The 26,517-nt window shown below is 41.8% G+C and overlaps 1 protein-coding gene and 1 non-coding gene across 4 annotated transcripts in view; one reads left to right on the top strand and one right to left on the bottom strand.

Annotated features, from left to right (window-relative positions):
- The window catches only part of yaf2 (YY1 associated factor 2), a 193,241-nt gene that overhangs the window by 109,456 nt on the left and 57,268 nt on the right, over positions 1–26,517 (bottom strand). The window contains exon 3 of one of the 3 annotated variants that reach the window (XM_078220214.1): positions 6,699–6,759. The exons of the other annotated variants lie outside the window; for them this stretch is intronic. Within the exon in view, the coding sequence (XP_078076340.1) occupies positions 6,699–6,759 (61 nt within the window). The remainder of the gene's footprint in view (positions 1–6,698; positions 6,760–26,517) is intronic. 3 annotated transcript variants of the gene reach the window in all.
- On the top strand, positions 24,330–24,400 carry trnad-guc (transfer RNA aspartic acid (anticodon GUC)). Its single transcript has one exon. It is a non-coding gene; the product is annotated as a tRNA-Asp (tRNA).

Below are 26,517 nucleotides of genomic sequence, written 5' to 3'. Positions count from 1 at the left end.
AATGCCCAATACAATTGTAGTAAAATATCCATATTCCTATACTCAAATCCTCTTGCTATGAAGGCCAACATACCATTTGCCTTCTTTACTGCCTGCTGTACTTACGTGCTTACTTTCAGCAACTGATGCACAAGGATACCAAGGTATCGCTGAGTATCCACCTCTCTCAATTTACACTAATTCAAATAATAATCTGCCTTCCTATTTTTTCTATCGAAGTGAATAACCTCACATTTATCCATATCATACATCTGCCATACATATCCCCACTCACTCAGCCTGTCCAAATTACGCTGAAGCATCTCTGCATCCTCCTCACAGCTCACAATCCCACCCAACTTTGTATCATCTGCAAATCTGGAGGTAATACATTTTCATTCCCTTATCTAAATCATTAGTATATAATGTGAACAGCTGGGGTCCTAGCACAGACCCCTGCGGTACCCCACTAGTCACTGCCTGCCAATCGGAAAAGAACAAAAGAAGAAAGAACAAAGAACAATACAGCACAGGAACAGGCCCTTCGGCCCTCCAAGCCCGCGCCGCTCCCCGGTCCAGGATTGAATCCTGAATCCAGGATCCCCGCCCAATTTTCCAGCCTATCTACATACCAATATCCTATCCACCGAGCTGTTCCTCACAGCTACGATGCTTTGTTCATTACAACCTATTAACTCACCCCCACCCCCCTATTCCAGACCATGTGATCCCCAGGGAGAGGCGAAAACCCAGAGTGAAAAACCCCAGGGCCAATATGGGGAAAAAAAAAATCTGGGAAATTCCTCTCCGACCCCCTGAGGCGATCGAAACGAGTCCAGGAGATCACAATGGCCCTGATCGGAAAATGCTTCCAAACCCTAGTCATTTCCACTTCCATGAACACCATATGAATTCCCTGCCCCCGAGACAGGTTCCCAACTATCCGCAGTCTCGCTCTGTACTGGCACCAGCAAGATGATCATAGAATGAAGCCTTGAAACGAGAAACAAGGAACAATTAGCCCGCGCCGCTCCCTGGTCCAAACTAGACCACTCTTTTGTATCCCTCCATTCCCACTCCGGTCATATAGCTAAAAAAGACCCATTCATTCCAGCTCTTTGCTTCCTGTCTGCAAATCAGCTTTCTATCCATCTCAAGACACTACCTGCAATCCCATGACTTTAACTTTACCTCATTGGACTCTGATTCTGAACTCTGGAATCTATGTGAAACAATAATTATGTTCCATGGTCGCTGCACTGTGAATCTTTCTTTTCTCTATCCCCCTTTTACTGTATGAATGTACAGAAAGCAACTTTGCAACCCTCTCGCGTTTTGAGTATGTGCGCAAATAAACTAACTCCTTGAATTCATCCTATCTCAAGTTTGCTGTGGGGTTGTGAATAGAGAATGGATCACATCAAAACTAATAGGTTGGGAACTACGCCACCACTTATAAAGGGAGCAGCAAATCAAACCACCTTTCTGTTTACAGACGGGTGGTGAGAGGAGAAATTAGTGCTGTTTAAGTTAGCTCCCCTTCTGTCTGTAGCAATCAGCTACACCTGAGAAAATAAGAAACTGAATGGGGTTGAAGAACAAAGGGATCTGGAGATATAGGTAAATAAAACATTAAATGCAGAATTTCAGGTCAGCAAAGCAATTAATAATGCTAATAAAGCACTAGGATTTATTTCTAGGGGCATAGAATTCAAAATCATGATGTTAAACTTGCAGAGCAACCTGGTTAGTTTGTACTTAGAGCACCATGGTTTATGGTTTCCATATAGTAAAGTGAGATAGAAGTTCTGGAGAAAGTTCCCCAAAAATGATAAATATGATTCCAGAACTAAGATTCCAGCTGCTGGAAAAGATTGAACATCTGGGGATATTTTCGAGGAAATATGATGTAACCGAGGTCTTTAAAATAATGAATAGATTAACAGGATAGATTTTGAGAGGATGTTTTCACTTGTGGAGAATCCAAACTAGAGTCCATAAACTAATAGCAAAATAGGGCAAATTTCTTTATTCAGAGAGTGCGGAACTCACTACCATCAGAAATGGTTAAGGCAAATAACTCAGATGCTTTCAAAAAGGAATCCAGACAGGTATACAGGAGAAAATGGAATAGAAATTTATGCTGAAGGGATGAAATGAGGCAGATAGAATGAGAGAAGACTTAAGTGATGTCTAAATACCAGCATAGCCCAGTAGGACTGAATGGCCTGTTTGTGTGTTTTGTAATACTATGTAATTTCCACAGTACTCATGGCATCCCAAAGGGTTTCACAAAGTAGATTTGAAGTGGAGCTAGGTGAACACCTGGAAGTCAGTTTATACATAGGAATGTCTCACAATCACCAATGTGATAATGACCAGATTTGTTTTTTTTAAAAGTGATTTGGTTAAGAGATAAATTTCGATCAGGACAAGTTAGAACTCCACATGTTCTTCTTTGGAGCAGTGCCATGTGATATTTTGCATCCACCTGAGGGAGTAAATGGGGGTTTCAGTTTAAGATGCCATCTGAAAGACAGCTCCTCCGATAGTGTAGTACTCCTACATATTTCCCTCAATGCTCTTACTATTTTCCTCAATGTTTTCCTCAATGCTCTGGCTGATTAAGCTATGCTTGATCTACTTTTTAGTTATACATTTTTAATAATACATTTCTATCTACCTGGCAATTTTGATAACTACAAAACTGGAGAAAGATTGAGTTTTCAGTAATTGCACATGAACTCCTGGGCCGGTTCCTAATTTTATTCCTATATGGTAACACAAGGTCACAGATCATGACAATGGCGCTTTCCAGTAATCAAGATTCAGCCTTATTCCTGCTGTTCTATAGAACTATTTCCGTTACCCAGTTCTGGCCTGAGAAAAAACTAACAGCCTGATTCAACACTTAAAAGTGCTTTGCCAATTGTCAGATAAAGGCAAAATACTGCGGATGCTGGAATCTGAAACAAAGACAGAAAATGCTGGAAAAACATAGCAGGTCTGACAGCATCTGTGGAGAGAGAATAGTTTTCTGTGGAGAGAGCATTCTAATCAGTATTCTGTAACTTGATTTTGTGTCTCTGTATACCCTGCTTGAGAGCAGATATCCACTCCATCTGATGAAGGGACAGTGCTCCGAAAGCTAATGGCATTTGCTACCAAATAAACCTGTTGGACTTTAACCTGGTGTTGTTAAAACTCTTACTGAGAGAGAATAGAGCCAGCGTTTCAAATCTGGATGACTCTTCATCAGAGCTCTGACAAAGGGTCATCCAGACTCAAAATGTTGGCTCTATTCTCTCTCCACAGATGCTGTCAGACCTGCTGAGTTTTTCCAGCATTTTCTGTTTTCGTTGCCAATTGTCAGGTTTGTTCAAATACCAGACAAGAACTACATGGAGATCGGAGTGGTGGCGAAAATGATCTGTTTTCTATTCATGTTTAGATCTGCATCATTTGGGCTGCAATTATTGGAGATTGGTTATTGTGGAAATATGGGTACTCTCCAGTAGAGAGGAAAAATAACTGGGTACAAAAAAATATAGGGAGACAGACAGGAACAAAAATATTGAAATAGAATGAAAAGGAATACTTTAACAAATTTGCAACCATGGTGCACTGACGTTTATGCAATACATTTCTATCGCATTATTCCAACATAACACATATAATAAATCCCAATAATTCCCATCCTCTCCCCCACAGGAGATACAGGAATGGCCAAACAGGAATGTGGCCATTTCCAGAAGAGCCATGACAATTTTATTCATTCATGGAATGTGGGCATTGCTGGCCCACCCCTAATTGCCGTTGAACTAAGTGGCCATTTCAGAAGACATTTAAAAGTCAGCCACACTGCTATGGGTCTGGAGTCACATGTAAGGAAGGCAGATTTTCTTCCCTGAAGACATCAGTGAACCTGATGGGTTTTTAAGATAGCTGCCAATCAGGCTTCTAATTCCAGCTTTTATTGAATTCAAATTTCATCATCTGCCATGGTGAGATTCAAATTCCTGTCCCCACGGTCACTGGATTATTAGTCTGCAAGGCCACCGCCTCCCTTGAAGCCAACTGATGAATCTGGTCAATTCAGTCATATCTGTGCTCATTTCCCTTACTAATAAATTGAATTTTGAAAGCCATGTTTGGAAAAAGCAGCTCTTCGCAATTTGACCTCATTAAAGGATACATTTGAACACCAAAACCTACCTACTTTCTGCAAATTGAGAGATAAGCAAACTAATGGGAATGTGGATTAAAATGCGCCTCTATTGGCTCAAAGGTATGAAATAACTAGCCCTTGAACACTCCTGGATTAAAAAGTTCCTTTGTTTCGTGATTTAAAGGTAGATATTAAGAGCAAAGGATTTGGGTGTCCATGTGCAGTGGTACAAAAAGCGATCAAATATCTTTTGGAACAGTGGTCTTTATCTGAAGAGGGTTGAAATGCATACTAAGGAAGTGATGTTTTGGTTGTATGGTCCCTTGGTTAGACTCCATCTGTTCACTAGGTTTGTGCACTCTAGAGTTCAGAAGCTTAAGGATTGATCCAACACAGATGTTTTTAAATGATAAAGAAATTTGATGGGGTAAACACAGAGAAACTGCTTCCCATGATGGCAAAATCCATCATGGATGGATCCCGACTATCATGCCAGTACCAAAGAAAAGCCAGTCAGCATGTCTTAATGACTATCGTCTGGTGGCTCTGACATCTATCATTATGAAGTGCTTCATGATGGTTAGTCATGGCACGAATCAATTCTGGCCTCCCAGATTACCTGTATCCACTACAGTTCGCCTACCGCTGCAACAAGTCCACAGGAGACGCCATTTTCCTGGCCCTGCACTCAAGCCTGGAGCATCTAGATAGCAAAGACACCCATGTCAGACTCCTATTTATCGACTACAGCTCAGCCTTCAACATCATTATTCCCACAAAACTCATCTCCAAACTCCATGGCCTGGGGCTTGGCTCCTCCCTCTGCGATTGGATCCTGAACTTCCTAACCCACAGACCGCAATCAGTAAGGATAGGCAACAACACCTCCTCCACAATCATGCTCGACATTGGTGCCCCATACAGCTGTGTCCTCAGCCCCTTACTATACTCCTTATAAGCCTATGACTGTGTGGCCAAATTCCCCTCCAACTCGATTTCCAAGTTTGCTGATGACACCACCGTAGTGGGTTGGATCTCAAACAATGATGAGACAGAGTACAGGAAAGAGATAGAGAATCTAGTGAACTGGTGCGATGACAATAACTTCTCCCTCAATGTCAACAAAATGAAGCGAGATTTCAGTAAGCGTAGTGGAGGACATACCCCTATCTACATCAATGGGGACGAAGTAGAAATGGTCGAGAGCTTCAGTTTTTAAGGTGTCCAGATCACCAACAACCTGTCCTAGTCCCTCCATGCCGACGCTAATATTAACAAAGCCCATCAATGCCTCTGCTTTCTCAGAAGACTAAGGAAATTTGGCATGTCCGCTCCGACTCTCACCAACTTTTACAGATGCACCATTGAACGCATTCCTTCTGGGTGAATCGTAGCTTGGTATGGCTCCTGCTCTGTCCAAGACCACAAGAAGCTACAATAGGTCGTGAACGAAGCCCAGTCCATCACTCAAACCAGCCTCCCACCCATCGATGCTGTCCACACTTCCCACTGCCTCAGAAAAGCAGCCAGCAAAATTAAGGACCCCAAGGACCCCAGACATACTCTCTTCCACCGGCAAAAAAATATAAAAGTCTGAGGACACATACCAACCGACTCAAGAACAGCTTCTTCCCTGCTGCCATCAGACTTTGAATGGACCTACCTTGCATTAAGTTGATCTTTCTCTATATCCTAGCTATGACTGTAACACTACATTCTGCACTCTCTCCTTCTCTATGTATGGTATGCTTTTTCTGAATAGTGTGAAAAAATAATACTTTTCACTGTATACTAATACATGTGACAACAATAAATCAAATCAGAATTCAGAACAAGAATCTTAAAACTAGAGCAAGGTTATTTAGGAGTGAAATTAAGAAAGCACTTTTAAAGGGTATTGGAAATCTGGTACTCTCTCCTTTTCAGAAACTGTGGGGCTAGGGCAATTGAAATTTTCAAAACGCAGATTTTTTTTGTAAGGATATCACGGAATAATGGTTAAAGCAAAGTAAATGTGGTTGAGGTCAATCCAACCCTAACCCAAATGGTACAGATAGGAGGAATCAAATGGCATCCTTCAGTGCTGCATTACTCTATAATTTTAAATGAATGGAAGAACAGATTTGAGGGGCTGAATGTCTTGCTTTTGTTCACATGCATTTGACTTCTTCCTTCTTGTAAGCTGACCCATGGAAATGTACCACTGGCTAATTATTCTGATAGTCATAAAGTACGCAAGAACACATTTCATCTTCATCTTTGGTTGGCTTATTTCAAGATTCAAAGTCAAAGCTGTGAATTCAAACATCTTTTGGATTTAAGCACTTCAGCCCATGCCATCATTAATAGAAACTTGCTGAGCTCCCTTGTTCTGGTAGCAACATACATTCACTTTTCAGGGATTGTAGGAGATGCTCCGGGGCCAACCAGTTCCAAACATTCACCTAAAGAATGAAGGTGTTGGTTGAAAAAGCAGTACTGGCAGGTGCGTGTGGCTCCACTCGCCTGAAACCAGCCCTATAAATATAAAAGTCACAACAGGCTGACATACCTATAAATTGCTTCTATTAGGATGATGATTACGAGGGGACATGGTCCAAGTCTTTGAAATTCTAAGATAATACAAGAACAAACTGGTTATTTACTTCAGAGCTTAATCTACAATGTAGAAGAACAGAATTAACAAGCCATGGACAGGATAAAATATAAAAAGTTCCTTTGCTCCCTTGCCCTTCAAAGAATTGCAGATATCTGCAGGTAAACTGCATTAATTATGTCTTTTGAAATGGACCTGAGTGAATATTTATATTAACAAGAGTTAATAGTTAAAAAATAGACTTGGGTGAATATTTATCTTAACAAGAGTTGATAGTTAAATGACCATCAAAAATTCTGTGGAACCTTGCGTTCAGCCCATGGGAATCTTATCTGCAATTGGTTAGCACTGAATAATTCATACACTAATGTTTAATTAATAACCTGCAGTTTTTGGCTTTCCTAGTGGGCTCAGGCAAATCTTGTAGAAATTCAGCTTTGTAGATTTTGCTTAAATCATGCAATACTAAGAGAAATTGTGCACAAATTTGAGTACTGTTTGGGTAGAGATTTAGATAAATTGACATACAAAGAATGTGGAATATGATGAAACAACATGCAAGCAATTGAAGGGATGGCTTAAAGAAATAACTAGATAGACAGAGAATGTCACCATTAGAAATAAAAACATTTCCCAGTTTAAATAAAAGGATTAGCAGAGGGGTTATGGCAGTTGAGGGATAAAATTAACACTGCATTCATTCAGAATAACACAGATATGTAAAGCAACAACCAACCGCTAAGCCAATCGCTTGCTTTATTAGAGTCCACAACAGAAATAGGCCATTCAACACAAATGCTCCACACAAACCTCTTCCAGTCCCTCTTCCTCCTGATCAACAAATATATTCTTCTATCCCTTTGTCCATGTGCATTTTGAACTTCCCCTTGAACGCACCTATGCTGTTTGCCCCAACTACTCCTTGTGATAGTGATTTCCACATTCTTTCCATTCTGGTTAAGATTCCTCCTGAATTTTCTATTGGATTTAGTCAAACTTCTTCTCAACTTCTATCCTTGTGTAATCTTAAAGGCCTTTAATAGGTCACCCCTCAGCCTTCTACTTTCTACAGAAGACCGGTCTAGCCTGTTCAATCTTTCCTGTTAGTATAAATGCTCAGTTCTGTATTCATACTTGCGGATCCTTTTTGCAATTTCTCCGGTGTCTTTTAATCTGTTTTATAATATGGAGATCAAAATTGTACATAGTAATCCAAGTGGAGATCACAAGAATTTGGTACAAGTCTAAAATAATTTCTCTGCTTTGCAAATTCAATTCCTCTCAAATGAACCCCAGTTGCAGCATGCATGGAACGTGCTAAATCAAATTCAAAAGGTGGTCACTGATTCAGAAAACAATTGGATGACAAATTTTGTCATGGACAATCAAATTAAATTCTGGAACTCATTCAGGGATATGGACTGGTATAAGGTGAGAATATATGGATGAGTGCATTATTCCAGGAAGCCTTGGTAACAGGGTGACATTGAGATTGATTAATGTAATGATGCAATCTGCTAATGAGAAACCAATAGAATCTTTCCAAGTGGAGTTGATAGACTTGCTATACATGTATGGAAAGCACTGCATTTCAACTTCTGTCTTTTGGATGAGTCATCAAACCCCATCTGCCCTGCAAGGTGGATGTAAAAGATCCCATAATACTATTTGAAGAGCAGCAAGGGAGTTACCCTTAGTGTCCTGGTCAATGTAATGTTGAAGGATAAACATAGTTTACCACATTGCTATTTGTGTCGTTCACAAGTTGGCTGCTGTATTTCCTACATTACTGCAGTAAATAAAATTTTAAAGAGTACTTCGTGGCTGTAAAGTGCTTTGAAAAATCCAGTAGTCATGAAAAGCACCATATAAATTTGTTTCCCATATTGCTCCAGGAGAAGTGTGACCTTGTTTTACAGATGTTATGCTTTAAAGCATACTGCCAGCCCGTGGTTTCACCCCGAATGAAAAATCCCCTAATTCTACTATTCAAATTGCTCAATGAGATTCTAATAGAACCAGTGTCATCCACTTGGAAAGAACATGGCTTGTATTATAACTAATGAGGGGCACCACACAATCAGGGGACACAGGCCCAATGGGTGGTCAACTTTTTGCCTCATCAACAAATTGCCATCCTTCTCTGGGCCTGCAACAGGGGATAGCTGCTTTCCTGCCTATGAACTGAGTTCCTGTGATAGGGATGTGTCCAATTCTACTGCATGCTGCATTCTCAGGGATAATAACCACCCTTATCACTGGGGGAATCAAGGGATATGGGATTAGGGTGGGAAAGTGGAGTTGATGGAGTTCAACCGTCGTCTGGTACAGCAAGCTTGAGGGACTATATAGTCCACACCTGCTCCTTTTTCTTACGTTATGTATTTTAAATGATGGTATTCAATTTCTTCACCAAATCAAAGAAATGGGTAGTTTTTCAGGTGCCATTGGTGTATGGCTGAATGCAGTTGAGTACACTGTCACTTGGGATGCATAGTGGCCATATACAAGGTTTAAAATTCTTGTATTTTTCTCAAGTTGCTGATGCAAACAGATCTCTGTGTTCTCGTTTAAATTTTATGCACCAATGAGACAAAGGAGCCTTCCACCCCCCAGCCCAACGATCAAAAAATACAAGTACAAATTGGACTGTGCTTCAAAGTCCACAACATCCAGTTTGGTGATGCTACAGTTTGGATGACCTTAGTACAATCTTAGAAACAATGGAAGGAGTGCACAATGGAAGGAGTGCAGGCAGGGGGGGGGTTGGATCAAATGGCCCTTCACTTCAGGGGGGGGGGGGGAGAGAGAGAAGAGTTTGGATCAAATGGCCCTTCACTTCAGATCTTAAGATATAAATTGAAAATTCCCAAAACCAAAAAGTTGATGAAGGAATGGAAAGGATTCTTTACACATGTCAATGATGTCAAAAACAGACACATCACAAGTGTCTTTAATACGTACAGTACATTTCTATGAACCATTAGCATGTTTTAACATTTCAATTTGTGGAATTTTGCACATGCAGGTAGATACTGAGGGTATATTCTTGAGTAGTTAATCTAATGATAGGGACTTGCATAATAGAGACAAATAAAATTTCTGTTTTGAACTATTTCAACCTTTGGAAAACATTCCTATAGATTGTCCTTCCTTCAAGACATTGCATAATAGTAAAATTTGCAATTGCTAATCAGTCAATGATCACAAAACAAAGCAAACCCACGAGCTTTGATAGGAGTACTTCTTATGGGTACAGGGCATTGGTGGAAGCTTTTGTGACCATCACTATCATATTCTATCAAATGTCTATCACTCTAAAACAAACAACTTTACCTGCAAAATGTCCAAAAACATAATGCCTTTTACGTTAAAGGCATTCTATATTAAAGGCACTATATAAATGCTTCATAGTTCCGGTAATGAAGATGCCTATGCCCATCCGTAGTCAGGGCTGACAGATTTAACAATGAAAGTGGGCTACAAGTTCAATGACTGATTAGATAGCAAGAATTGTACACAAGGATAAAAAGCACATTTCAAACTCAAAATGAGGAGTGGGTGAATTGTCAAAAATGAATTTTAATTGGCTGTCAATCCATAAAAGGAAATAATAGAAACTAGGGCAGACACAACCACTATGAGTAGCGCTAACAGGAAAGGATGGAAAATGCTGGCAGGAGTATTTGAAAGAACATTCCACCCCCCCCCCCCCCCCCCCCCCCCCCCCCCCCCCCCCCACCGCCCCCCCCCCCCCCCCCCACCGCCCCCCCCCAACAAAAGCCACCCCCACCATTACTTGAGGGGAATAGATGTAAAATATATATGTATGCAGATGAGAATACCTGCGTTCATAATAATCGTCAATGTTGACAGCAATTGTGGAAACCCCTTAGTATTTTTGACCAAAATATTATAGGTCAAGCCCCTGTAATCTCAGTGCAAGTCTTACCCAAATCTGCCTAATGATTGGACTGTGGTCCCCTCCTCTTAATACCAACAGGAGCTATTATGCCTGCTACACTGCAGATAGGAATTCACACAAGAATGGCAATATCAGCCCGAAATATAAATTGGTAAGTATCTCACCCTTTAGCGGAAGAACTGCATTGAAAGGACAAGTGTAGGTCCAGTCCATCAGCAACAGTGCTCAGGCTCATATAGATTTGAGACTGAGGAATAGGGATTGAGGAGAGGGGAGAGAAGAGCAGAAATTAAATGGGAACCAGAGCAGGCCAAATTAAAAATGTTTTGCAACTACTTGTCAGATCAAGCCGGTTCTACCATTCAGTTATACCATATCTGATCTATAACTCAGTTTTGTTTATAAGGAGAGGAAGAAAAAGAAAACATGGAATTGGAATAAGGAATTGATGATGCTGCAGCACTTGGGCATAGGATGAAGGAGTGTGTCAACATATATTTAGAAGTGAAAGGAGAGTGCTGGCATTAAGTATGGACAGGGTGGAAGAGGAGCACTACTTTGAATTAAGTTTGTTGGGTGAAGAGTAGCAACTTAAATTTGAGACAGGGTAGGGTGTGGAATATGAGCACCAAGTTCAACTCAGCAAGCAGAAACAATAAATTAACATTAGGATTTTCAGGATTAAAAGTCTGTGAATTCGTATAAACATGCTTAAAATTAGCCAGAACATCATTTTCCATGTTAAAAATGTAATACTTGAAGGCAGCATTCTTCCACCCTTCCTAAAAAAGCACTAACATTGCTTTTTTTTCATCCAACATAAATTTCTCTTCAAAATTTCATGCACTTAGGATTTGTTTTCTTTCCAATGTAGGTAAAATAATTGAATGAATCCAAAACTTAAATTAAAAATGCCAATTATTACAACTGCTTATTTTCAGGTCAAAGGCTTATGATCAGGGCCATTTTGAGTTGTCAGCTTTTTTGAGGATTGTCATACAGTCAGAGTCTTACAGCATAGAAAAGGCCCTTTGGGCCGTTGGGTCTGCAATGATAATAACGACCACTAAAGTCGCACTAATGTAAAGAATACAGTCAATCCAGTCTCTCCTTATAGCTCAAATGCTCCATCCCAGGCAACATCCTGTTGAACCTCGTGTGTACTCCCTCCAGTGCAATCACATCATTCCTATAGTGAGGTGACCAGAACTGCACACAGTACTCCAACTGTGGCCTAACCAACATTCTTCTGTACAGCTTCAACATAACCGCCTTGCTCTTATAGTCTATGCCACGACTGATAAAAGCAAGTGTCCCACATGCCTTCTTAACTGCCCTATTCACATGCTCTGCCGCCTTCAGGGATTGTGAACAAGTACTCCAAGATCCATCTGATCCTCTGAGCTTCCCAGTGACCTGCCATTCATTAAATACGCCCTCTTCTTGTTTCTTCTTCCAAAGTGCATCATCTCTTTGACAAGGTAGGTTGTTGCATAAAGTTAAATCTCACGGGATCCAGGGTGAGGTACCTAAATGGATACAAAATTGGCTTCTTGACAGAAGCCAGAGGGTGGTTGTAGAGAGTTGTTTTTCAAACTGGAGGCCTGTGACCAGCGGTGTGCCTCAGGGATCAGTTCTGGGCCCACTGTTATTTGTCATTTATATTAATGATTTGGATAAGAATATAGGGGGCATGGTTAGTAAGTTTGCAGATGACACCAAGATTGGTGGCATGGTGGACAGTGAGAAAGGTTATCTCCAATTGCAACTGGATCTTGATCAATTGGGCCAGTGGACTGACAAATGGCAGATGGAGTTTAATTTAGACAAATGCGAGGTAATCCATTTTGGTAGATTGAACCAGGGCAGGACTCACTCAGTTACGTTGAGGACATCCTGAAACCCATTGTACAAAGAACCCCCAGCTTCTGTTGCGACACTACGGACTTCCTTACAGAAACTCAGCACACATGGAGCAGTTGAACCAGGAGCACTCCTTGTCACAATGGATGTCTCGGCACTCTACACCAGCATCCCCCACGACGATGGCATTGCTGCAACTGCCTCAGTACTCAATGCCGACAACTGCCAATCTCCAGATGCAATTCTACAACTCATCCGCTTTATCCTGGACCCCAACGTCTTCACCTTCAACAACCAGTTCTTCATCCAAACGCACGGAACAGCCATGGGGACCAAATTCGCACCTCAATATGCCAACATCTTTATGCACAGGTTCGAACAAGACTTCTTCACCGCACAGGATCTTCAACCAATGCTATACGCTAAATACATCGATGACATTTTCTTCCTTTGGACTCATGGCAAATAATCATTGAAACAACTATATGATGACATCAACAAGTTCCATCCCACCATCAGACTCACCATGGACTACTCTCCGGAATTGGTTGCATTCTTGGGCACATGCATCTCCACCAAGGACGTTCACCTCAGCATTTCACTGTACCGCAAGCCCATGAATAACCTCATGATGCTCCATTTCTCTAGCTTCCACCCTAAACACGTTAAAGAAGCCATCCCCTACGGACAAGCCCTCAGATGAGAAGGATCGCAACAGACACCTACAGGCGCTGGAAGATGCCCTCATAAGAACAGGATATGGCGCTCGACTCATCGATCGACAGTTCCAACGTGCCACAGCGAAAAACCGCACCGACCTCCTTAGAAAACAAACACGGGACACGGCAGACAGAGTACCCTTCGTCGTCCAGTACTTCCTCGGAGCGGAGAAGCTACGACATCTTCTCCGGAGCCTTCAACATGTCATCGATGAAGACGAACATCTCGCCAAGGCCATCCCCATACCCCCGCTTCTTGCCTTCAAACAACCGCACAACCTCAAACTGACCATTGTCCACAGCAAACTACGCAGCCTTCAGGAGAACAATGACCAGGACACCACACAACCCTGCCTCAGCAACCTCTGCAAGACGTGCCGGATCATCGACACGGATGCCATCATCTCACGTGAGAACACCATCCACCAGGTACACGGTACATACTCTTGCGACTCGGCCAACGTTGTCTACTTGATACACCGCAGGAAAGGATGTCCCGAGGCATGGTACATCGGTGAGACTATGCAGACGCTATGACAACGGATGAATGAACACCGCTCAACAGTCACCAGGCAGGAGTGTTCCCTTCCAGTCAGGGAACACTTCAGCAGTCACGGGCATTCAGCCTCTGACCTTCGGGTAAGCGTTCCCCAAGGCAGCCTTCATGACCACAGGACAACGCAGAATCGCTGAGCAGAAACTGATAGCTAAGTTCCGCACACATGAGGGTGACCTCAACCAGGATCTTGGGTTCATGTCACACTATTTGTAACCCCCACGACTTGCCTGGGCTTGCAAAATCTCACTAACTGTCCTGGCTGGAGACAATACACACCTCTTTAACTTGTGCTTGGCCCTCTCTCCACTCACATTGTTTGTACCTTTAAAACTTGATTACCCGTAAAGACTCGCATTCCAACCATTATCTTGTAAATTGAGTTTGTGTCTGTATATGCCCTGTTTGTGAACACAAGTCCTCACTCACCTGATGAAGGAGCGAGACTCCGAAAGCTTAAGCTGCCAAATAAACCTGTTGGACTTTAACCTGGTGTTGAGAGACTTCTTACTGTGCTTACCCTAGTCCAACGCCGACATCTCCACATCATCCCATTACTAAGCCAATTTCTGATCCATTTCACCAGGTTTCCCTGAATTCTAAGTGCTGCAACCTTCTCAATAATTCTCCCATGTGGCGGCTTTGTTAAAATCCATTTAAACTACATCAACTGTACTTCCCTCATCCACACACTCCATCATCTTTTCAAAAAATTCAATCTAATTTGTTAGACATGACCTCCCTCTGACAAAGCCTTGCTGACTATCCCGAAATCAACCCATGCTTTTCCAAGTGGTGGTTAATTTTCTCCTTTAGAATTTTCGCCAACAATTTCCCTACACTGACGTGAGACTGCCAGGTCTGTAATTCCCTGGTTCGTCGCTACCACCCTTCTTGAAAAGTGGAACCACATTAGTCACACTGCAGTCCTCTGATACTTCCCCCATGATGTGGAGATGTACTTCCCCCATGGCCAGAGAGGAATTAAAAATTTGTGTCAGTACCCCTGCAATTTCCTGCCTTGCCTCCCACAGCAGCCTGGAATGCAATTCATCCTGGTCTGGGGATTTGTCCAAGCCCAAAGCTTCTAATACCTCCTCACTTCCTAAATCAAATTGCTCAAGGTCCTCACTGTCCCTTTCCTTGAACTTTGTACCTATGTTCTCCTTTTCCTGACTGAAGACCGATGAGAAATATTCATCAAATACCCTTCCAACATCCTGCAGCTTCACACACCCTGGTCTCTAATGGGTCCTATTCTTTCCCTGGTTAATCATAGAATCCCTACAGTGCAGAAGAGGTCATTCGGCCCATCGAGCCTGCATGAACTTTCAGAGAATATTTTACCCAGGGCGTCTCCCCCACCTTATCCCTGTAATCTCATACACATAACATGGTTAATCCCATCTAATTTACACATCTTGGGGCACGAAGAGGCAATTTAGCAAGGCCAATCCACCTAACCTGCACATCTTTGGAGTGTGAGAGGTAACCGGACCACCCGGAGGAAACCTACGCAGACACAAAAGAAAGTGTGAACCTGGGTTGAGAAATTGAACCCGGGTCACTGGAGCGTGAGGCAGCAGTGCTAATCACCGTGCCAGTCCAATCTCTTCCCCTTAATGTATTTATAGAATATTTTAGGATTCTCCCTAATCTTATTCACAAGTCCTTTTTCATGCCCTTGTTTTGCTCTTCTCATTGCTCAAGTGTCAGCTTTTGCTATTTTGTGGCTTGGCATTTATGGCCATCAAGTAAAAACAATTATGTAACAATTTAACTTGTATATAGATTGAATGGGAAGAGTGCATTAGGCAGTTATCAAAAACACATCATTCATAGCAGTTTTTGCTTCGTAGTGCAATTAGCCAGAACTATCAGCACAAACATGGAAGCAGACAATTTTGATTTTGTTATGAGTAATAAACCAGGCTTATAAATTTGGTTTTAAGGAGTATCATGAAAAGAGTGACAATAATTAACTGAATTCATTAACAAGTTTGAAGGGGGAAAAAGGAGAGGAAACTGACATTTTGCCTCTCTTCCCTGGAATTAAAATTAGGGCAAACTCAGTTGTCAGATCAATCCATAAAGCACTGCTTCATGCAAAGTATGAAGATATAGAACACTGTGTCCCAGAAAGTTACAGGTAAAAACAGTAACTTGCACACTTAAAAGGGAGATGGATATTTACATTAGAAATGTGCATTAAGAGAAACAGAGAAAAAACAAAAGAATTAAAAAGATAGCTCAAAAGGCCTAATGGCAAATTTACATCATAGATTAGCTGCCAATTTCAAACCACAATGCCATACACAGAAAAAAAAACATTTATATAGTGCCTTTCATGAATATAGGACATCCTAAAGCAGTTAACAGCCAACAAAGTACTTTTCAGTGCAGCCATTGTGACAAGAAACATGGCAGCAAGCACTTAAGAGAAACGTGCAATGGTTCTGCAATGGTACAGTGATTAGCACTGGTGCCTCACAGTGCCAGAGATCCAGTTCAATTCCAGCCTTGGGTGACTGTCTACGTGGAGTTTGCACATACTTCCGTGTCTGTGCGGGTTTCCTCCAGGTGCTCCGGTTTCCTCCCACAGTCCAAAGATTTGCAGGTTAGGTGGATTGGCTATGCTAAATTATCCCTTACTGTCCCAAGATGTATAGGTTAGTGGATTATCAGGGTAAATATGTGGGGTTACAGGGATAGGGCCTGGTTAAGATGCTCTGTCTCAAAGTTGGTGCAGACTAGATGTGTCGAATGGCCTCCTTCTACCTCCTCCAAGGCGGCCTTCACGACACATGACAACGCAGAATCGCCGCGCGAAAACTGATAGCCAAGTTCCGCACACATGAGGACGGCCTCAACCGGGATTTTGGGTTCATATCACACTATCTGTAACCCCCACGACTTGCCTGGGCTTGCAAAATCTCATGAACTGTCCTGGCTGGAGACAATTCACACCTCTTTAACCTGTGCTTAACCCTCTCTCCACTCACATTGTCTGTGCCTGTAAAGACTTGATTACCTGTAAAGATTCACATTCCAACCATTATCTTGTAAATTGAGTCTGTGTCTATGTATGCCCTGTTTGTGAACACAACTCTTCACTCACCTGAAGGAGCAACACTCCGAAAGCTTGTGCTACAAAATAAACCTGTTGGACTTTAACCTGGTGTCGTGAGACTTCTTACTGTGCTTATTCCAGTCCAACGCCGGCATCTACACATCACTCCTTCTGCACTGTCAGGATTCTATGATTCTTCTATGATATTACACAGTCATAGAGGTATATAGTACAGTAAAAGACCATTCAGCTCATCACATCTGCATCAGTCAAAGACAAACCACCTAATTATCTTGATCCCATTTCCTAGCACTTGTATGACTTGGCATAGTAAGTGCACACCTAAATACTTCTTACATGTTATGAGGGTCTCTGCCTTCATCACCCTTTCAGGCAATGAGTTCCAAACTCCCATCACCCTTTGCCTGAAAAAGTTTTTCCTAACATCCCTTTTAAGTCACGTGCCCCTTATTTTAGATCTATGCCCCGAGTCACTGATCTCTCCACCAAGGGGAAAAGTTTCTTCTTGTCTACTCTACGCTCCTTATAATTTTATACAGCTCAATCATATCTTCTTCAGTCTCCTCTGCTCCAAGGAAAACAATCCCAGTCTATCCAATCTCTCATCATAACTAATACTCTCCAGCCCAGGCAATATCCTCTGCACGTTTTCCAGTGTTATCAAATCCTTCCTACAACATGGATTCTAGAACTGCACACTATACTCTAGCCATGGCCTAACCAATGTTGATAGAGTTCCAGCATAACCTCCCTGACCTTCAACTCTGTGCCTCGGCTAGTAAAGGCAAGCATACCATATGCATTCTTAACCACTTTATCCTACTATCTTAAGGGATCAGAGTACATACGTACCAAGGTCCCTCTAATTCTCGGTGCTTCCCAGGGTCCTTCTTGATTGAGAGATGAATATTAGCCAGGGCATTGAGGATAAAACCCCCAGCTCTTCTGTGAAATACTGCCACATGATCTTTTAAGTTTATCCTAAGTGGGTAGACTGGGCCTTAAGACAACACATCCAAAGATACTGAACTGGGGTGCCAGTTTTGATTTTTTTGTTCAAAGCTCCAGAATAAGGCTCAAACCCACAACCCTATATGTCTGTGTGCTACCAACTGTGCCAAGGTGACGAGACAGTTTACTCTGCTAAATTTAACTGATCGCTAAGTGACATCCTGATGCCATGAAAGACCCAATATAAATGTGAGCCTTTTTTTCTTTAAATGTTCGTGCGTACCACAACCATTTTCCTCATACAGAATAACAGTTCCAATCAAATGCAGAGCAATTACTGACAAAATAGATTTGTGAGGGTAACAGATGCCAATAAAAAGACTTGCATTTACATAACATATTTCCCAAACTCAAGATGTTCCAAAGCACTTTACAGCCAATGAAACATTCTTCAAGTATTGTCACCACTGTAATGTAGGAAGCATATTGTTGATTATGGGTCTTACTGGACTATTTTTAACTTTTCAATCATTTAAAAGTTCTGTACAAAACCTTTGGCTCCACCGAAGATAGGAACAGCTGTTGAGCAAAGTTTGTGAAAATCTATTCCCGCGTGTATCGAAGCTAATCATGCCAAATCCTCAGGATAACACCTAGGGTTAATATTTAATTCCTTAATTAATGACAGGTTTACTGTCCACTGCTTGCAGCAGGAAAATCACACAACTAGGAGGACAGCACTCGGCTGAATAAATTGTAGTCTGACCAGAGGCGGATTTACCATGAAATACACCATGCCAAGGCACAGGGCCCCGACCAGCGCCAGCTGGTGACTGTGGGGACCAATCGGAGCCTGATAACTCTGGGTCTGCTGTGCACTGCAGACTCTGATTGGTCAAGTCCCCTTAGTGTGGGGAAACAGACTGGTCCGAATATTGAGGAACGTGAGGTGACGAGGGAGAGAAGCAGAGGCAGAAGATTCTGCGTTTTACTTTTGCAAAACAGAAGCGCAGCCAACAGGTTTCTCAACCTAGGGTTGAGGGCAGGCCTGCCAGCAACAGCAAGGTGTGAGGCGAAAGCCATGAGCCAAGGTGAGCCAGCTGTCAGCAGCAAGAGAAGCAGGCAAGGGGTGACTCAACCCAGCCAGGGCTGAGGAGGGCAAGCCAGCCAGCAACAGCAAGGTGAGGCACCAGGGCTGGGCGAAAGCCACAAGGTGGTGAACCAGCCGGTCAGAGTCAGCAGCCATCAAGCAACAAAGGGTAACTCGACCCCCAGGGCTGAGAAGGACAAGTCAGCAAGCAGCAGCAAGGCACCAGACAAAAGCCAGAGGTGAGGCAGCCAGAGGTGAGGCAGCCAGTGAGGGTCAATAGCCGTTGAGCATTAAGAGTAGCAGGCAAGGGGCAATTCAACCCAGCCAAGGCTGAGGGAAGGCCAACTAGTAACAGCAAGGTTCTGAATCAAGCCTTACCAGCATGGGGAGACTACAGTGAGGCAGGAGGCTGCCTTGAATAACCCAGGTGAACGAGGTTAGTGAGATTGTAAGAGTTGGAGAATGTGAGGGGTGGGGGAGGAAGTGTGGGGATCTGGTGGACTGGAGGCGGAGAATGTATGAGGGGGGTTAGCCAGGGTTGCAGAGAGGGAGAGTTTGAGAGGTTGGAATGGGCAGGAGAAAAGTAGAGCGAGTGCTTGAAATCCAGAGTCATAGATTTATAGTTAATACACACCTTGCAGGATGGGCGGGTCAGGAGAGGGCATGATGTCATGGGGGAGGGCCAGAAATGAGAGTGAGTGCAGGGTCCTACAAACTGTAAATCCACCTCTGTCTGATCCTTACTATGCCAACTAGTTCAGTTTAATGACACTCTATTGTGCATCAGAAACCACAGTAATAAGAATTTAATAAGTGTTGAACCTAAAATATGAGGGGAAGATGAGGTTTGTTTTCCTTGCTGTGTTAAGCAGAACTCTCCAACTGAAAATGTATTGTTGCACTGTAGTTGGTGCAGCCAGTGACATATCAAAACTGAGTAGCTTTGCTTGGTGGTGAAAATGAGGCACAATGCTCAAAGTTTTTTTAAAATCCAATTCAATCAAATCAAGTCCAATTCAGAGTCTCAACAAGTTGAGACATTCCCGATCCAAGCTGACATGGCAGGGCTCTCACCTCCTGTCTTGGGCTTGATCTATATGATCCAAGCTGATTGGAGTAGGCATTGCACCTCCTCCAAGGCTCGATCTCATTTGCATCTTAGCCAAAAGGCCGAGATGCCACTTTTAAAAATTGCTTCAAATGAAGCTTAAATGCAACCTAATGACTTCAACCAAGTTGTCGATGCTACACTTGATCTTAGCCAAAAGGGTGAAAAGTGACAATGCTCAAAGTGTTCCAGTCCTTAAAAGCAATTTGAAGACAACCAAGCTACTTTTCCCGGTAGTGGCACTTATCCTGACACATTGTTGCCCACTTCAAACAGCACCTTGCCCTGTCTTAGGAATGGCCTAGCTTCTTAGAATTCATTGCAACAATAATTTGTATTTATAAACCACCTTAAAGATAGCAAATCATCTCAAAATATTTCTCAGCAGAGCATCAGTCAAAACTCAACATTGAGTTGATTGGAGGATAGGTGACTAACATCTTGTCAAAGTAGGTTTTAAGAAGCATCTTAAAGGAGGAAAGAGTTTTGAAAAGGGAATTTCAGAGATTAGGGGCTAGATGCAGAAAGCACAGCCACCAATAATAATGCAAAGAAAATCAGTGATGTGCAAATGGCTAATGTTGGAGAAGGAAAGCAAAGTTTTCTGAGGGTTGCCAGCCTGGAGGAACTTCGCGATGGGGAAAGACAAACCCATGGAAGGGTTTGGACATGATGGTAACTTTTAGAATCAAAGAGCCATTATAGGTCAGCACTAATGCACGAACAGTACGGTGCAAGTTAGAATACAGGTATGTGACAGAGTTTGAGAGAGATTATTAATGGGGGACGAAAGATATGTATTATGGTGTGTTCAAACAAATTTGATTTAGTACCGAAGCCTTATTTTGTTCTTATCATTTACTCTTCTGGGAGATGTTATCAAATAAAATCTATTCTTGCTGTGTGTTTGTATCTTACCTAAATAATACCAGTACATTGCCAAAAAATACTTAGCTAAGAATCTCATCAGGTTGGAAAAAAAATAGTACCCGAGGCACAGCTCATCAAGGATGCAGAGCATACATTGAACCGCACAGATATTCCCAATTCTCAGATCTATTCCAACATATAAATCACAAAAAGAAAATCATCTGTTCTACCCAAACTTCCTAGAATCATAGCCTGGCTCTGCGGCCAAAAGGTAAGAAAAACTCAATGGAGGAGATTTTTCAATCAAATTTGAGTCTTTGCACAGCAACCAACAAAATTTCGATTTCATTTTATGGAATTACTTTTACGGCATTGCATATCAGCTTATTTTTATAAACTAATTCTTGGAATGTGGGCATCACTAACACAGTTGACATTTATTGCCCACACTCGTTGTCCTCAAGAACGTGCTGGTGAGCCTTCTTCTTGAACACCTGCAATTTGTGTGGCAAAGAGAGTCCCACAGTTTAGGAGTTCCAGGACTCAGCATTGATGTCAAAGCCTAAATCTTGTTCAGTGTCTTGCCCAAGAGGTAATTGTTATTGGACGGTAAATATCCCTTTTTCCCCCCACCAACCTCAAATAAAATAGTAGTTTTTGATTTGGAGAGCACTTAGATCCCCAAAAATCAGAACATAGGTAGAGAGGTTGTTAGCATTCATACAAACGCATGATTTACATACGAGCATACATAGATATGAATAAGAACTCCTGTAGTTTCAACTTTTTGTCCCACTGTTGACAGTTGATAGCTTTTATTTATTTGCATTCTGATCATTGAAACTTCTTGCCCAAATGTCTCTATCCCCAACCTTCTCATTTCCTTTGGAAAATTCAAAACTATGTTTTTGGGTATCATAGAATCCCTACAATGCAGAAAGAGCCTGCATCAACAACAATCCCAACCAGGCCAATTCCCTGTAACCGCATGTATTTACCCTGCTAATCTCCCTGATACTAAGGGGCAATTCAGCACGACTAATCATGCTAACCTGCACATCTTTGGACTGTGGGAGGAAACTGGAGCACCTGGAGAAAACGCTCGCAGACACAGGGAGAACGGGCAAACTCCACACTATCACCTACGGTGGAATTGAACCTGGGTCCTTGGCACAGTGAGGGAGCAGTTCTAACCACTGTGCCGCCATGCTGTCAAATCTTTCCTCCCCTTGTTTGGGGTTTGTGCTCTGTAACTTTATCTGTCGACAGAGTACTCTGAGTACCATAGAGTACGACAGAGTACCATAGGGAGCAGGCGTAGGCCACTCAGCCCCTTGAACTTGATCTTCCATTCGATAGGACCGAGGCTATTCTGATTGTAACCTCAACTCTATATTTCCACCTATTCCCGATAACCTTTCACCTCCTCACTTATCAAGAATCTATCTAGCTCTGATTGAAAAAAATGCAGAGATTCTGCTTCTACAGCCTTTTGCGGAGAATTCCAAAAGCTCATCACCCTCAGAACAAATTTCTTCTCATCTTGCTTTAAACAGACAACACTTTATTTTTAAACAGTAACCCCCTAGTTTATTCTCACACGAGAGGAAACATCCTTTCCATTGCCACCCTGTCAAGACACCTCAGGTTCATGTCTGTCTCAATCTTACTTTTCTAAACTCCAGCAGATACAAGCTTGTTTGTTCCAGCTTTCCTCATAAGACAATCTTCCCTTCCCAGGTATTAAGTCTGGTATTAAGTCACATCCTTCCTGAAATAAGGAGACCAATACTGCACTCCAGATGTAGTCTCACCTATGCCTTGTGTAATTGAAAGATAATCTTGCTACTTTTGTATTCAATTCCTCTCGCAATAAACAATAATTTTCTGTTAGCTTTTCCAATTACTTGCTGTAGCTGAATACTAACCTTTTTGCTATGCATGAAGACACACAGGTCCGCGTACATCTCAGAGCTCTGCAATCTCTCACCATTTAGATAACATGCTTCTTTTTGATTCTTCCTGACATAAACGACTGCGCATTTCCCCACATTATACTCCACTTGCCAGATCTTTGTCCACTCAGTTAACCTATTTAAATCCCTTTGAAGCTTACTTATACACTCTTCACAACTTACTTTCCTACCTCTTTGTACCATTAGCAAATTTAACAGCTATATCATTGGTCCTATCAATAAAGTCATTTCTGTAATTGTAAAATGTTGTGTTTCCAGCACTGCTCCACGTGGCACATCACTTGTACACCTCGCCAACCAGAAAATGAACCATTTATGCCTACTGTTTCCTGTTAGCTAGCCAATCTTCTGCCCATACCAATATATTACCTGCTGCACCATGAGCTTTTATTTTCCACAATAACCTTTGAAATGGCACTAGCTCCTCTTTATGCACAGAACTCCAATAAATTGGTTAAACCCAAGTTCACTCCCGCAAAACCATATTGATTCTGCCTGACTCCTTGAATCTATCTTGGTGTCCTGTTATAGCATCTCCCTCCCTTCCATTTCCTGATTTACAGCTTTTTCTGGGATATTACTTAATTCCTCTATAATGAAAACTAACGCAAAATAATTTTTCGATTCATCTGCCACCTCCCTATTTTCCCTTATTAATTGCCTAGACTCACTCTCCTTCCTTTTTAAAATAGATAGAAACACTTATAAATTGTTTTTAAATTTCTAGCTAGCTTTCTCGCGAACTCTAATTTTTCCCTCCTTATTAACCTTTCAGTTATTATTTTTTGTTTTTTTAATATTCTGTCCAATCTTTTGACCTGCCACCCATTGCTTTTTCTTTAAGTATAATACTACCTGTAGCTTTTTTAGTTAACCACAAATGGTGAGTCCCTCTCATTGGAATTTTTCTCTTGCTGGAATGTACCTATTCTGCGTATTCTGAAACATCTTTTTAAATTCTGCCACAGTATCTCAATTGACATATCCCTGAACCTAATTTACCAGTTCACTTTAGCTAGCACTGACTTTTTGCCTTCATAATTACCATTATTTAAGTTTAAAATAATCATGGACTCACTCTTCTCTCCCTCAAACTGAATGTTTGCTGCTACCTTAGGGCGCCTTCGCTATGAGGTCATTAATTAATCCTACCTCATTGCAGAATACTAGGTCTAGTATTACTTGTGCAGTCCTGGTTGTTTTAAGAGCGATGTGGAGATGCTGGCGTTGGACTGGGGTGAACACGGTAAGAAGTCTCACAACACCAGGTTAAAGTCCAGCAGGTTTATTTGGTAGCAAATACCATAAGCTTTCGGAGCACTGCTCCTTCGTCAGATGGAGTGGAAATGTGCTCTCAAACAGTGCACAGAGACACAACATCAAGTTACAGAATACTGATTAGAATGCGAATGCGAAAATTAGAATGTTTTAAGAGCAGCATTGGTGGTTCAGTGGTAGAATTCTCACCTGTCAAGTGGGAGGCCTGGGTTCAATTCCTGGCCAATGGAAGACTGGTCCTTAAATCCTCTCATTGTTCTTGCTATTGTGTGGCTTACAGTTCATCTCTGTTTAGCCTGCTCTCTGGTTGGCTCCAGAACATTTTAAGAGACTATCCTGAAAACATTCTGTGAACTCCTTATCTACCTATGCCCATCCAAATTTACCAGTCTATATATAGATTAATTGCCCACATTTATCACCATACCTTTCTTTTTAAAAAATACATTTCTATTGGAAGTTTTTTCATTTTATACAAATAACGCAACAAACTCTCAAAGATTGGTACAGTACAGCAACCTTTCAAACAAATACATATAGGAAGAGAGAGGGGGGAAAAAAAGAAAATGACCAAAACAATTGGTTTGGATTATTCATCGTGCCTTGCACCACCCCCACCACACAAATAATAAAAAGATGTATCAAAGAATGGAGGGATATCAGGAAACAACTACAACTGGCTCAGAATTGTACAACCAAGCTCACAGGATAACAGTGGCAGAGCCACAGAACTTATGGGAAACCTTGCAGAAGTAAACCAGGCAACGTGGAGCCCAGGACCTTAAAATAAGGGTCCGAAACTTTACGGAATGCATCCGATTTACCTCAAAGTAAACAAGTCAAAATTCCATTGGTATTTATTCCAGAATGATTGTATGTCAATTCCAAATTGAAGGGGGCTTATCATTGGTCCATGAGCAAAGGATATTTTTTCGTTCTGCAAACTTTAAGATATTGTACAGCCTTTTCTCATTCGCATTACTGATTTCTTTTGTCTGGGAGACCAAGTATCAGATGCATAAGGTCGAACTCTAAGACTGTTTCAAAAATTTTCTCAAGCTTTTTAAGAACATTAAACCAACAGGCTTTAATCTTAACACAGGAGCAAAAAAATTGCAAGTAATCCCCCATGTCCACCTTGCACTTATGGCATAATGAGGATATGGTGGGGTCAAACCTGTGCTGCAAGCGTGGAGTAATATGCAGACGGTTCAATATCTTAAACTGAGTTTCTTTTGTTCTATTACATTAGCACATTCCCAAATATCACCCCATGTTTTCTCATCAATATTCACTGTGAGGTCTCTCTCTCAAGACCGCAGCATGCCCAATATATTATCACAGAATCTACAGCATAGGGTGTCGTAAAATTTACTAACTAAATGCCTGGGCTCCACAGATAGCAGGATGTTTTCCCACTGGGGAAAACATGACATCAGAAAGGAGAGTTGTCTTATTAAGTTGCTAATATCGAAAAAAAGAGCATTTTGGAATATCAACTGTTGACACAGCTGCTCAAAAGATAACAGGGTGTCATCAAATGTGTCCCCCTAGTCCACAGAGACGTCTATCTCCCCAGATATCGAAACCATGGTCCATAAGACCTGGTGGGAAATCAGATTACCCTGAATTGGAGAAAGAGTGGAAGTTAAATTAGATCTCCCTCCAACTCATGGACCGTCCTCTAAGCCTTTGGAGCGTTAATAACAACAGGATTATCAAACTTATCCAAAATCAAGTTAGGATTCCGGAGAAATAAAACTGATTGCAAGGAGTGCAAAGACTGATCAGCTTCAACATTAAACCGTATGGAGGAGGGGTCTCTCCTGACACATTCACATATAAATCTAAAATAGGAAGCTAACTGATACATCTTAATACTTGGCATCTTTCACCCTCTCTTAGAACCAGACAACTGCAACTTAGCCAATTTTAAACAATGCTTCTTCTTATCCCAAACAAAAGAATTAAATGACCCATAAATTTCTTCAACGACCTGAGCAAAGAACAGGATAGGTGGCATTTGCAGAGAATAAACTAGCCTAGACAACACATTCTCATCTTAATTAAGACAATATGAGGTTATTCACTTTGGAAGCAAAAACAAGGAGATAAATTACTATCTGAATGGCTGTAAATTGGGAGAGGGGAGTGTGCAGTGGGACCTGGGTGCCCTTGCACACCAGTCGCTGAAGGTAAGCATACCGGTACAGCAAGCGGTAAAGGCGGCAAATGGCATGTTAGCCTCTGTTGCGACAGGTTTCGAGTACAGGAACAGGGATGTGTTGTTGCAATTACAGGAAGAAATCTCACAACACCAGGTTAAAGTCCAACAGGTTTATTTGGT

Source organism: Mustelus asterias, chromosome 9 (assembly GCF_964213995.1).
Source record: "Mustelus asterias chromosome 9, sMusAst1.hap1.1, whole genome shotgun sequence".
In the NCBI taxonomy this organism is placed as follows: Eukaryota; Metazoa; Chordata; class Chondrichthyes; order Carcharhiniformes; family Triakidae; genus Mustelus; species Mustelus asterias.
The sequence above is the reverse complement of the archived record's forward strand: the minus strand, read 5'-3'. Positions and strand labels throughout refer to the sequence as shown.